At 42.3% G+C, this 12,407-nt stretch overlaps 1 protein-coding gene across 1 annotated transcript in view; it reads left to right on the forward strand.

Moving 5' to 3' along the window:
• The window catches only part of vps16 (VPS16 core subunit of CORVET and HOPS complexes), a 53,197-nt gene that overhangs the window by 7,778 nt on the left and 33,012 nt on the right, over window positions 1-12,407 (forward strand). The window contains exons 5-9 of the mRNA XM_078404276.1: window positions 779-923; window positions 2,662-2,777; window positions 5,097-5,219; window positions 8,220-8,275; window positions 11,562-11,651. Coding sequence (XP_078260402.1) covers window positions 779-923; window positions 2,662-2,777; window positions 5,097-5,219; window positions 8,220-8,275; window positions 11,562-11,651 — 530 coding nt within the window. The remainder of the gene's footprint in view (window positions 1-778; window positions 924-2,661; window positions 2,778-5,096; window positions 5,220-8,219; window positions 8,276-11,561; window positions 11,652-12,407) is intronic.

Below are 12,407 nucleotides of genomic sequence, written 5' to 3' on the forward strand. Positions count from 1 at the left end.
CTCAATCAGATTCCTGAGGCACGACTTCCCATGTACAAAACCATGTTGACTATCCCTACTCAGCCATGTCCATGTAATGCATGTGTATCTTATTCTTCAGAATACTCTCTAGTAACTTATTCATTTCATTGTTTTCCGGATCGTACTGTGCACACCTAGATGCTAATTTATGATTCGGTGTAGTCATTGTGCTTGAATGTAGCTTGTAAAGTAAGATGAAATGTTATCAATATTATTCCATTTACTTGCCTCGTAGAGCTTGTTCGTGAGTAGTGGTTGCTTTACTCTGCTGATGACCTGTGCTATTCTGATTTGGAAGTCCTAATTGTGAAATCTTACAGAACTCTTCATTCAGCTCAGAAATGCTTTGTTGAATTTGAACACAAGGAGTGTTTTTAATTCAAACAAAATTTGGTTGAAGTTCAACTTAAATTTGCAGGTATCACAAAATGCTGGAGTAACTCAGTAGGTCAGGCAGCATCTAGGAGAGAGGGAATGGGTGACGTTTCAGGTCGAGACCCTTCTTCAGACTGATCTTAAAATTCAGATCAGACTTAAATTTGCAAATGGATTTAGTCGGGACCTCAAAAAATGGATCCATTGTTGAGTTGACTTTTTAAAAAAAGTCTTTCCTTCAAATCTGCTAATACCAATTAATTGAGTTACAACTGCATCTCAAGAAGGCTGCTGTATTCAATTTGTTTAAATGTTGCATGATTGTTACTGATTGTTGTGCAAACCAAAACAATGATGTTTTGCAATGCCCTGATTTTTGAAGGAGGTGCTGCAGAATCGAGTTATGGAGGCCAAAGTTTTCCACTCTGCATATGGCTCGGGAATCGCTATACTTACTGCTGCTTTTCGTTTCATACTTGCCACAAACATAGATGATCTCAAACTCCGACGATTTCCTGAAATTCCAGGTAAACACCAATGTTCAATATTGGAATCAAGCTGCAGTGTTTCTTTTATTTCAGATTATTACCTTTCATTCTATTCAGTAAAAATAATACTCTTAAAACTTTGAAATGTCGAAATTAAACATGTTTTAAGATGCAGAGAAGGGTGGATAAAGAGGGCAAATGGGATGTCTGTGACGGAGACATAGAGATACTGAATAGCACAAGTGGCAGTCTTGGCAGAGAGGGTGATCAAGACATTTTAATTACAAATTACCTGCACGTATCTCCACTATATTTTGATGGAAAAAACCTAATTAATCCTTACTGTACAAAGGTAGATTGAACCTTGATGGGTCATGTCATAAATGATCGGAGCAGAATTAGGCTCATTGAGTCTGATCTATCTCTCCCTCCTGCGGTGCTGGCTCGAAGGGCCAAATGGCCTTCTCCAGCACCTATTTTCTATGTTTCTAAACCCATTCTCCTGCCTTCTCATTCTGAGAAGGCAAAGAGGTTATCAACATTTCAGGTGGAGACCCTGCATCGGCACTTGCTCAAGATTCAGCATTTGCAGTCTACTGTGTGTGTCTCACTCTGAAAGGGAAGTTAGTTAACTTAGGAAGACATCCATAAACATTTTTGTAAATTTCTTTTTGAAATATCAAATACAAAAGTGGATTAGATGTGATTGTCTTTTTTAGATGTGATTATATATTATTCAGCCATGATCATTTAACATTTATATTGCAAGTGAGCATTTAGGCATCCACCACAATTTTTCTTTGGCACAGACCTGGTTTGCTGAATGGTCGCACTCAGCCTTTGCAAGGGGATTCTCTCTGGAGAAAGAGAGAGCAGACTGCAGCAGCTACATTAAAAGGACAGTTTGGCATGGGTAGGGGCTTGGTGATTGTCGGTGAAAGTGATTTGCTGCAGAGGTCTTGGGGAAGTGGTCTGCCTTGCTGTTGGGCTGGAGGAGCCTGCCGCTGAGGTGAGATTGGGCTGATGTACAGGCCGAGATGTGAAAGGCAATGAAACACCCCACCAGCAGCCCACTGCATGAAGCCATCTAAGTGCAGATTATTATTATTAATAATGTGACGCTCCCACAATTTTGTTTGTCTTCGTCCATTATTCAATAGACAATAGGTGCAGGAGTAGGCCATTCACTGTGATCATGGCTGATCATCCACAATTAATACCCCGTTCCTGCCTTCTCCGCATATCCCTTGACTTTGCTATCTTTAAGAGCTCTATTTAGCTCTCTCTTGAATGCATTCAGAGAATTGGCCTCAACTGCCTTCTGAGGCAGAGAATTCCACAGATTCACAACTGGGTGAAAAGGTTTTTCCTCATCTCCGTTCTAAATGGCCTACCTCTTATTCTTAAACTGTGGCCCCTGTTTCTGGACTCCCCCAACATCGGGAACATGTTTCCTGTTTCTAGTGTGTCCAGTCCCTTAATAATCTTATTTGTTTCAATAAGATCCCCTCTCATCCTTCTAAATTCCAGTGTATACAAGCCTAGTCACTCCAGTCTTTCAACATACGACAGTTCCGCCATCCAGGGAATTAACCTAGTGCACCTACGCTGCACGCCCCGGTTATGGATGACCATAATTATAATAATACTCGCCTGGTGAAACCAATGTGTGGTGTTTCATCTTTATTCAGATAAGTTATATATGAGTTAAAACTTTCTAGATTAAAACATTTGATTCAAAGTTATATTAAAATGATTCTGAATATTTTTCCAACAGGATTAAAATGTCCACCAACATGTTGGGCTGTACTAATGGAAGATCGACAAACTAAAATCATTCTGGCTACTGGGAAGGATTTGTACGTCTTAGATAATGCATCCTACAAATCTGTGGTAAGCAGAAAATCTGCCTGAGCATTATAAGCGATGTAGTTCACACAATAAGCTCAATAATGATGAATATGTGTTCAACATTTGCCAAGTTGATAGCGCATAAGTGGCTTGGACAACCGAATGGCATTTGAATGCTGCTGTTGGATGGCAGATGGGCTGCAATCCTGTGTAAGAATGAACTGCAGATGCTGGTTTATACCGAGGATAGACACAAAATGCTGGAGTAACTCAGCGGGACAGGCAGCATCTCTGGACAGAAGGAATGGGTGACTTTACGGGTCGAGACCCTTCTTCAGACCTTCACATCCTGTGCCTGGGTACTTTAATGTGACCCGAGAGATTATTGGGATCGCTCTGCTGTTCCTTTAGATCAAATAATATGCATCTGAAAGTTTCCCCACTGGTAATTGTCTTTTCTGATTCTTATGTTTTAACATTTACCATTGAAGTCACACAGCAAATCTAAAAACTAGATCTAAAAACAAATAGATTCTCTGAAGTAATAAAAATTGCTCTGTAAAACCATGTTTGTTTATTCCCTTCCCTCCAGAGGTACTGAATGGGGAGAGTTCTGTCCTTTTATGATCTTGGGCAGTGCCAAAGCCTCTTTGACCCCCATAAGAGTACTTTGTAGGTGTATTCAATATTGTGATTTAGGAAATATGGCCATCAATGACTACACATTGCTAAGTTCTTTATGCGCTGATATGTTGCATAATGCTTTGGATGTTTCCCCAGGAATAAGAGAGATAATAGAAATAAATACTTAAAGGATCATGATAGCAAAGAGACACTACTGACAGCATTAAGGTAAACACAAAATGCTGGAGTAACTCAGCGGGTCAGACAGCATCTTGGGATGGAAGGAATGGGTGACGTTTCGGGTCGAGACCCTTCAGACTGAAGAAGGGTCTCGGCCCAAAACGTCACCCATTCCTTCCATCCAGAGATGCTGCCTGACCCTCTGAGTTACTCCAGCATTTTCTGTCTACCTTAGGGTTAAATAGATATGGGTTAAACGCAGGCAGGTCGAATGAGTGCAGATGGGACCTGTGGTCGGTGTGGGCAAGTTGGGCATAATTCATAGTCATAGAGTTATAGAGTGATTCTATAACTCTATGACTATGAATAACATCAATCTATTTATTGACCAAAGTGTAAATGTAAAAGATAGCAAGATAATGTCTCTTCTTCTAATCATGTGGCTAAAATATTTAAGGCTTGAATAAAAACCCACCAATTTACTCCAGGATTTTGTGTCAACCTTCGATTTAAACCAGCATCTGCAGTTTTTTCCTACTGACAGCACTGTTGCATTGCAAACCTGGCACAAACCCCTGCTCTCCCCATTGCTGCACCAGAGACCTGGTGCGAACTATGCTCTCTCTTGCACTCCTGCAGTAATGACGTGATCTCATCACCACATGACTACCACTTGGGCAATGTGCAGTGCCAGCCCATCAGATCTGGCGTTGGTGGGGTTGGGAGGAGTTGTGCAGCAGCTCAACAGTCAGATGTGGGGCCCAGGCTGCGCCCTGCCTGTGCACCTGTGGCGGCCGCTCTGCGAGCTGCAAACTATCCGGAACAGACAGTCTCTTCTATCATCATGGAATGCTGGAAGCTGCTGTCCTGATCTTTGATTAGCTTCATAGCCCTCTCCACAGATGTCTATATATTGCCAATGGCCAGTGGCCCAACTGTCCATCTGTGGGGCGGGCAGAAGTACATGCCAGATTGTACAGTCTACAGGCCAAATGGCTGCCTTTGGGGATGTGTTTAGACTGAGGACCAAGAGTACCTGAACAGATCAGCTATTTGCACGCTGGCCTAAGCAGGGCTCCAGTGTACAGCAACATAATTATCAGTAAGTCCAATGCCAAGAGGCAAGTAACAAAGTGGCAGTAACTGAAATGTTGAAGAGAAATGGTTTATTGACGTCATCTTTCTAAATTGACCTAAACTGAGAAGTATATTGGATCTGCAGGATAATTGAAAGAATGTTATAAATTATCATGTTATATGCAATATCATGTTCCTGATGTTAGTGGCATATGACAATTGGCTTTGAGTTGGTAAGAGACTGTTGCTAATTAAATGCAGCATGCAGTTACTTCCCACGGCTCACTGTGACGTTATTTTACAGTCGAGAAAATTGGAGAATAAGTATAAACACACCACCGATGCATAAGGCACATAATTAGACGAAAACGAAGAGATGTTTAATGTTAAGAAACTAGAGAGAAAAGTCATTGATGTAACAATATATATTTTTTAAATTACTTAACATAATTTGCTGAATGTAAATGTTTTCTATTGCAGAGTCCTCCTGGTCTTGGCCCTCAAGTAGGTGGATTTACCCAAATTGCCATTTCATTCAATTATAAATGGCTTGCTCTGTTCACGGACACTGGCAGTATTTGGCTGGGCCCATCTTCATTGAAGGTGAGTCAAAATATGATAGAACACAGTCCATTCTGCTGGGCTCCATTAACTTCTCCAATTTTGGATAACTCATGCATTCACTATGTTTATGTAAGAGCCGTTTTGTTTGCCATCCTTTTATCTTTTCCTCCCTGTGTATAGTCTGGGTGCTGGACATTCCCTAGAGTTTCAGGACCACATGAGGAACATTATATCGCCATGGGAGCATCAGCTTCCCACTTGCTGTCCAATTTTACTCTCTGAGAATGTTCCTTTGCTCTACCTTCCACATCTTCTGTGCTCCTGACACTAACTTGTTTCTTTCTTTCTCACTTCTGTTGAAGCCTCCCTCATCGGAAATTATTTTTATTCCAGCAGATGCACCTGACCTGCTCAGTATTTCCAGCATTTTCCATTTTCTGCTTTTATATCGCATTTTATTACGTTATATTTTCCCACTGATGCTGCCAGATCAGATTTTATTTACGATTTCCAGCATAATTGAAATGATTTTGTTGTTATTGTGAGGTGTTCAAACAAAATAATTGAGTGAAATTCAGAATGAAAAAGGATACAGCAGATACTGGATTACGAAATAAAATACAATATGCTGAAAATGTCAGCAGATTAATGATCTGGAATGTGATGTGATGGACAAAATGAGGTTGAAGTGAGCATGAAGGAAGGTAGGAGAAAGTTAGAAGAAGCATGTTGAGGCTGCAATGAGGGAAACCTGTAGGAGATTTTGGCTGGTGAGGGAAAAATAGCATTGACCTAGCCTCAGTCTTACTGACAAAGAAGTTCATGAGTTCCTCATATTTGGAGCTGAAATTGGAGTGCACAGCAAAGTGTAAAAACTTAATATTGGAGGGAAAGATTGCTGTATAGCAGCAGGCAAATGTACGTTTGGCAGAACCAGGAACTAGGTTATAGAATTGTCATGAAAATGTGATAACTCTAACGTGCTCCGCTCCGTGCAAGGTGAAAACAAGTACAGACAATGGGACACAAGATGAGTTTGAAGCTGGTACGACTTGGGTGGGGGAGGGATGGAGAGAGAGGGGGGATACATACAAAGGTTACTTGAAGCGAGAGAATTCAATATTCATACCACTGCCCAAGTGAAAAATGAGATGCAGTTCCTCCAATTTGCATTTGGCCTCACTCTGACAATGGAGGAGGCCTAGGACAGAAAGGTCAGTGTGGAAATGGGAAGGGGAATTAAAGCGTTTGCTTTAATCAGGTAGATCCAGGCAGACTGAGCGAAGGGTTTCAGCTAAACGATCGCCCAGTCTACGTTTGGTCTCGCCGATGTTTTAGAGTCCACGCCTTGAACAACAGATACATTAGATGGCCATTTGGCCATGGGCTCCGTGCCAGTTGCCAGGGGACCATACCCATCAGTCTCATTCCTCCTCTCTTTATTTACCTGTCCTTCTGCAACCTACTCTCTTGCACATTTCTATCACTCCCATGTTTGATTTGTTTTGGTACTAACATTTAACAGGTAATCTATAGAAGCCAATTAATCTACCAGCATGCATGAAAGGAAAGGAGAGACAAGAGACAGCAGTTGTTGGAATCTTGAGCAAGATACAAAGTGCTGGAGTAACTCAGTGGGTCAGGCAGCATCTGGGGAGGGAATGGACAGGCAATGTTTCTGATCAGGACCTTTCATGAGAAGAAACCCGTGCTCTGCATAGACGTGTGCAAATTTAATAGAAGCTGCAATTTCTGCTCCATTTCCAAACTTTTGTTCTGTGTTTAACATAATATAATATCGAGCCAGTTCCATAATGCACATTTAGCATAATCTACAAGGGCTAAATTTCTGTTCAATGTATTTTTCCTATAACTCTACCTTGTAACAAAGCTTTTATAATTGGATATTTCACAGTTAATTGTAATTGTATTTTGAGCATGAGAGTTGAAAGAGTGTAGATGGGCTTGGAAGTGTAGTGGAAAACTAATGAATTAAGAGAAGGGAAATGCATAATACAGGTACTCCCCAGGTTACGATGGTTCGACTTGCAATAGTTCGACTTTGCGATGGTGCAAACGGCAGGGACCCGTAGAGAGCCGCTGCTCGCTTCCGGACACGAGATCGCGCTTTTTCAATGCATTTCAACTTACGATACTTTCAGTTTCCGTTGGGTTTCTCGGAACGGAGCCCCATCGGAAGCTGAGGAGTACCTGTACAGGTAATTTGGCAACACAAATTGAATGTAATGTGAGTGATGAATTACGGAACGCTATTTGCATTATGCAGACTGCTCTAAGTAGAGAACCATTTAAAAGTTATTTTGGAAATAGTAAGAGCAGGAAATAAAGCTGTCTTGGATTAAAACAGTCTAGGGAAAAAATGTTTCCCCTCAATAATCAGACAACATTGTCTGATTAAATGGTTTAACCCTGGGTGCCCATTCAAATTGACAGGCAATTGCTTCTATTGACAGTTGTGCAACAATACCTATTACACAATGTAACATCCATCCTTTAGTATTTTTAGCTTGCAGTACCTAAATAGTTAATAAGTCACAGGAGCAGAATTAGGCTATTCAGCACATAGAGTCAAGCATTCAGCTATTCAGCACCATTCAATCATGACTGATCTATCTTTCCCTTTCAACCCCATTCTTCTGCCTTCTCATAACCTCTGACATCCTTACTAATTAAGAACCTGCCAATCTCGGCTTTAAAATCAAACTTATGGCGATTTAAAAGACCTTTTTTGTTTGAAAATCCTGTGAGGAAATGAGCTTTGTTTTTGCGAGCCCACAACTCTTTAGCCCCTAACTCACTTTCTCCCATTGACACAATTGTCCTCAGAACCAGATTTTCTACAACACGAGTTTTCTCGGAACATAACTCACATTTGAGCAGAACTACCTGTAAAAGGGATGTTTTGTTTGGGATGCTGGATGTTTACGTATCCGCTTTATTGATCTAGTCATATAAATATGTAAACAAGGTTTCTGTTACACAAAATAAAAACTTAAATGTTACCATGCATATTTTCAGGACATGTTGTGCGTGATTGACACGAATTTCCAAACATCACCCAAACAGTTTGTCTGGTAAGTTGCAAGGTGGCATGGTATTGCCAGATGTGACTCATGGTTAATTGGATTTATTTTTAGATCTGTTGATAAGTCTATACATAAGTTGATAGTGGCCAACTGGGGACTTTCCATCACTAACAGTTTGATATTCTCTGAGTAAGGATACTGAGGGCATGTGTGAACAATCTAGATTGATTCTCCTAATGCTCCCTGCAGAAACGTAGCAAACACGCCAGATTACTGCCTGGATTCTTGCACGGTGGTGCAGCGGTAGAGTTGCTGCCTTACAGCGCTTGCAGCGCCGGAGACCCGGGTATGATCCCGACTACGGATGCTGTCTGTACAGAGTTTGTATGTTCTCCCCGTGACCACATGGGTTTTCTCCCAGATGTTTGGTTTTCTCCCACACTCCAAAAGTGTGCAGGTTTGTAGGTTAATTGGATTGGTATAAATGTAAATTGTCCTTAGTGTGTGTAGAATAGTGTTAATGTGCGGGGATTGCTGGTCGGTGCGGACTCGGTGGGCCGAAGGGCCTGTTTCCGCGATGTATCTCTAAACTAAGCTAAACTAAAATTAGATTGTTTTGGCTCCAGGGAGAGGTTTAATTGACATGGATTGTTCTCTCTGGAACGTCAGAGGTTGAGGGGAAACCTGAAAGAAGTATATATAATTAAGAGAGCCATAGATAGGTTAGACAGCCAGAACCTTTTGTCCCAGGGTGGAAATGTCCAAGACAAAGAGCATAGCTATGAGGTGAGAGGGGAAAAGATGAATGGAGATGTGCGGGCCAGAGAGTGGTGGGGGTCTGGTCCACGCTGCCAGGAGTGCTAGTGGAGGCAGATGCCATGGCATTTAAGAGGCTTTTGGATAGGCACATGGAAGTTCAGGGAATAGCGGGTATGGATCATGTGCAGGCCCCTTCCTGTGCTGCACTGCGCTGGGTCCGATCTGCTCAGTTCTCTCAGTAATGGCACTTTAGTACTGATTCTCTCCATATGAAGATGCAGCTAAAAATCTCTGCCACTAGTGTTGAGTGTATAAAGATGTTCTTTGTCCCCTCGGTTTCTTTTAAATTTGTTTTATCCACTCTACCTCGTGACGGCAGAGCCTCTATTTAATATCTCATTAAAAGGCAGAGAAATGTGGCGCTCTTCCTGATCTGCAGTGAGCCCAACTATGAGCAAGATTGCTATTGGACTTGTCCAGGATGTTCCTATCACTGATCCAAGGTCACATCTTCAGAGGGACAGAATCTGAGGGAAAGCCTCCCTGATATATCGCTTAAAGGTTACAAGATGAAAGGTGCTGGGTGGTCATTCCTTGACTGTGCTCAGAGTTCAGAAATGAACGTTAAAAGCTGGATGAGAAGTGGTGTGAATCATAGAATAATCATGTTACATATCATCTCAATGCCAGGTCTCTATCAGAGCAACTTACTAATTCCATTCCGACCCTTCCTCTGTTGCCTTTCAAGTTTTTCCTCACCATCTGAAGACACTTTACAAAAACAGTTATGCTCTAACTGTTTAGTTAAACGAAAGGATGGTGCACAGGTCTTGGAGGGAAGATAGTAGTATGGATAGAAGGTTTGCTGAATGGCAGAAGGCAGTGAGTGGGAATAAAGTGAGCCTTTTCTGGCTGTCTGCCAGTGATGTGGTGTTCCGCAGGGGTCAGTGTTGGGTCCACCTCATTTCATGTTGTATATCAATCATCTGGATGATGGATTTGATGACGCTGTGGCCCCATACTAAGATAGATTTTAGTTTAGTTTAGAGATACAGCGCGGAAACAGGCCCTTTCGGCCCACTGGGTCCGTGCTGACCAGCGATCCCCGCACATTAACACTATCCTACACCCACAAGGGACAATTTTTACATTTACCAAGCCAATTAACCTACATACCTGTACGTCTTTGGAGTGTGGGAGGAAACCGAAGATCTCGGGGAAAACCCACGCAGGTCACGGGGAGAACGTACAAACTCCGTACAGACAGCACCCGTGGTCGGGATGGAACCCGGGTCTCCGGCGCTGCATTTGCTGTAAGGCAGCAACTCTACTGCTGCGTCACCGTGACTGCCCGTGATGGAGGGGCAGGTAGTGTAGAGGAAGCAGGGACTCTGCAGAAGGACTTTGACAGGTTGGGAGAGTGGGCAGAGAAGTGGCAGAAGGAATACAGGGCAGCAAATATGCAGTCATGCCCTTTGGAAGTAGGAATAAAGGAGTAGACTATTTTCTAAATTTGCAGCGGGTTCAGAAATCGGAGGTGCAAAGGGACTCGGGAGTGCTGGTGCAGGAGTACCAAAAGGTTCATTTGTAGGTTAAATTGGTAGTAAGTAGGAAAATGCAATGTTAGCATTTATTTCGAGAGGACTAGAATATAAAAACAGGGATGTCATGCTGAGGCTTTATAAGGCACTGGTCAGACCGCATTTGGAATATTGTGAGCAATTTTGGGCCATATATCTGAGAAAGGATGTGCTGGCGTTGGAGAGGGTCCAGAGGGGGTTCATGAGAATGATCCTGGGGATAATTGGGTAAACGTATGAGGAGCGTTTGACGGCTCTGGGCCTGTACTCGCTGCAGTTTAGAAGGATGAGGGAGGATCTCAATGAAACTTCCTGAATAGTGAAGGGCTTGAACAGAGTGGATGGGAGAGGATGTTTCTTCTCGGAGGAAGTGTAGGACAAGAGGGCACAGCCTCAGAATAAAAGGGCGCACCTTTAAATAGGAGATGAGGAAGCCTGTGGGTGGGAATCTGTGACATTCATTGCCACAGACGGTGGAGGATGCCAAGTCTATGAGTATTTTTAAAGCAAAGATTGACGGGTTCGTGATAGGCAAGGGTGTCAAAAGTTATGGGGGAAGGCAGGAAAATGGGGTTGTCGGAAAGATAGATCAGCCATGATTGAAATGCAGAATAGACTCAATGGACTGAATGGGCTAATTCTGCTCCTGTGACTTAAGAACATATTTTGTTGCATTTATTTATTTTGTTTTAATCTGCACAGGTCATGTGTTTAAACTGTGCTATAACATCTTCTGAGAAAGATTTCTGTGGAGTGGTTTTCAGTAGTTAACAGGTAGTTGAATAAATATGCTGAATATCCCACTACACCACTAATTAGTCAATTTTGGCCAATCATAATCAATGTGAATTAAAATACATCTAAATTTACAGTGAACCAGTGTTTAACAAAAAAAATGACACAATCCTCAACAGTATCTCATTTACCTTAATTATGTTTGTATGTGTGTAAGAAAAGAATGTTAGTTTTGATAACCTTTTGTTTTGCTTTTTCAGGTGCAACAGACCAAAAAGCACCAATCCTACAGTAATTGGAATCTGGGATAAATTGCTTTTCATAGCTGGAAAAGCAGAGGAGACCATCAAGTATCCTTATGCTGTCCCTGCTATTGATCGATCTAATGTTTATGTCGTGCTTTTGAAATGTGGGAATATGTAAGATTGAAAAGGCACAGATAGCCTAGGACAAGCCTAGGATAGCCTTTGAGGAAGGACATTCTTGCTATTGAGGCAGTGCAGCGAAGGTTCACAAGGTTAATCCCAGGGATGGCGGGACTGTCATATGAGGAAAGATTGGAACGACTGGGCTTGTACTCACAGGAGTTTAGAAGGATGAGAGGGGATCTCATAGAGACGTGTACAATTATCAAAGGACCGGACAAGCTAGATGCAGGAAAAATGTTTCCAATGTCGGGGGAATCCGGAACCAGGGGCCACAGTTTAAGAATAAAGGGGAGGCCATTTAAAACTGAGATGAGAAGAAACTTTTTCACCCAGAGAGTTGTGAATTTGTGGAATTCTCTGCCACAGAGGGCAGTGGAGGCCAATTCACTGGATGAATTTAAAAGAGTGTTAGATAGAGCTGCACGGTAGCGCAGCGGTAGAGTTGCTGCTTTACAGCGAATGCAGCGCCGGAGACTCAGGTTCGATCCTGACTACGGGTGCTGCACTGTAAGGAGTTTGTACGTTCTCCCCGTGACCTGCGTGGGTTTTCTCCGAGATCTTCGGTTTCCTCCCACACTCCAAAGACGTACAGGTATGTAGGTTAATTGGCTGGGTAAATGTAAAAAAAATTGTCCCTAGTGGGTGTAGGATAGTGTTAATGTACGGGGATCACTTGGC

The sequence above is a fragment of the Rhinoraja longicauda genome, chromosome 8 (genome assembly GCF_053455715.1).
Source record: "Rhinoraja longicauda isolate Sanriku21f chromosome 8, sRhiLon1.1, whole genome shotgun sequence".
NCBI lineage: Eukaryota > Metazoa > Chordata > Chondrichthyes > Rajiformes > Arhynchobatidae > Rhinoraja > Rhinoraja longicauda.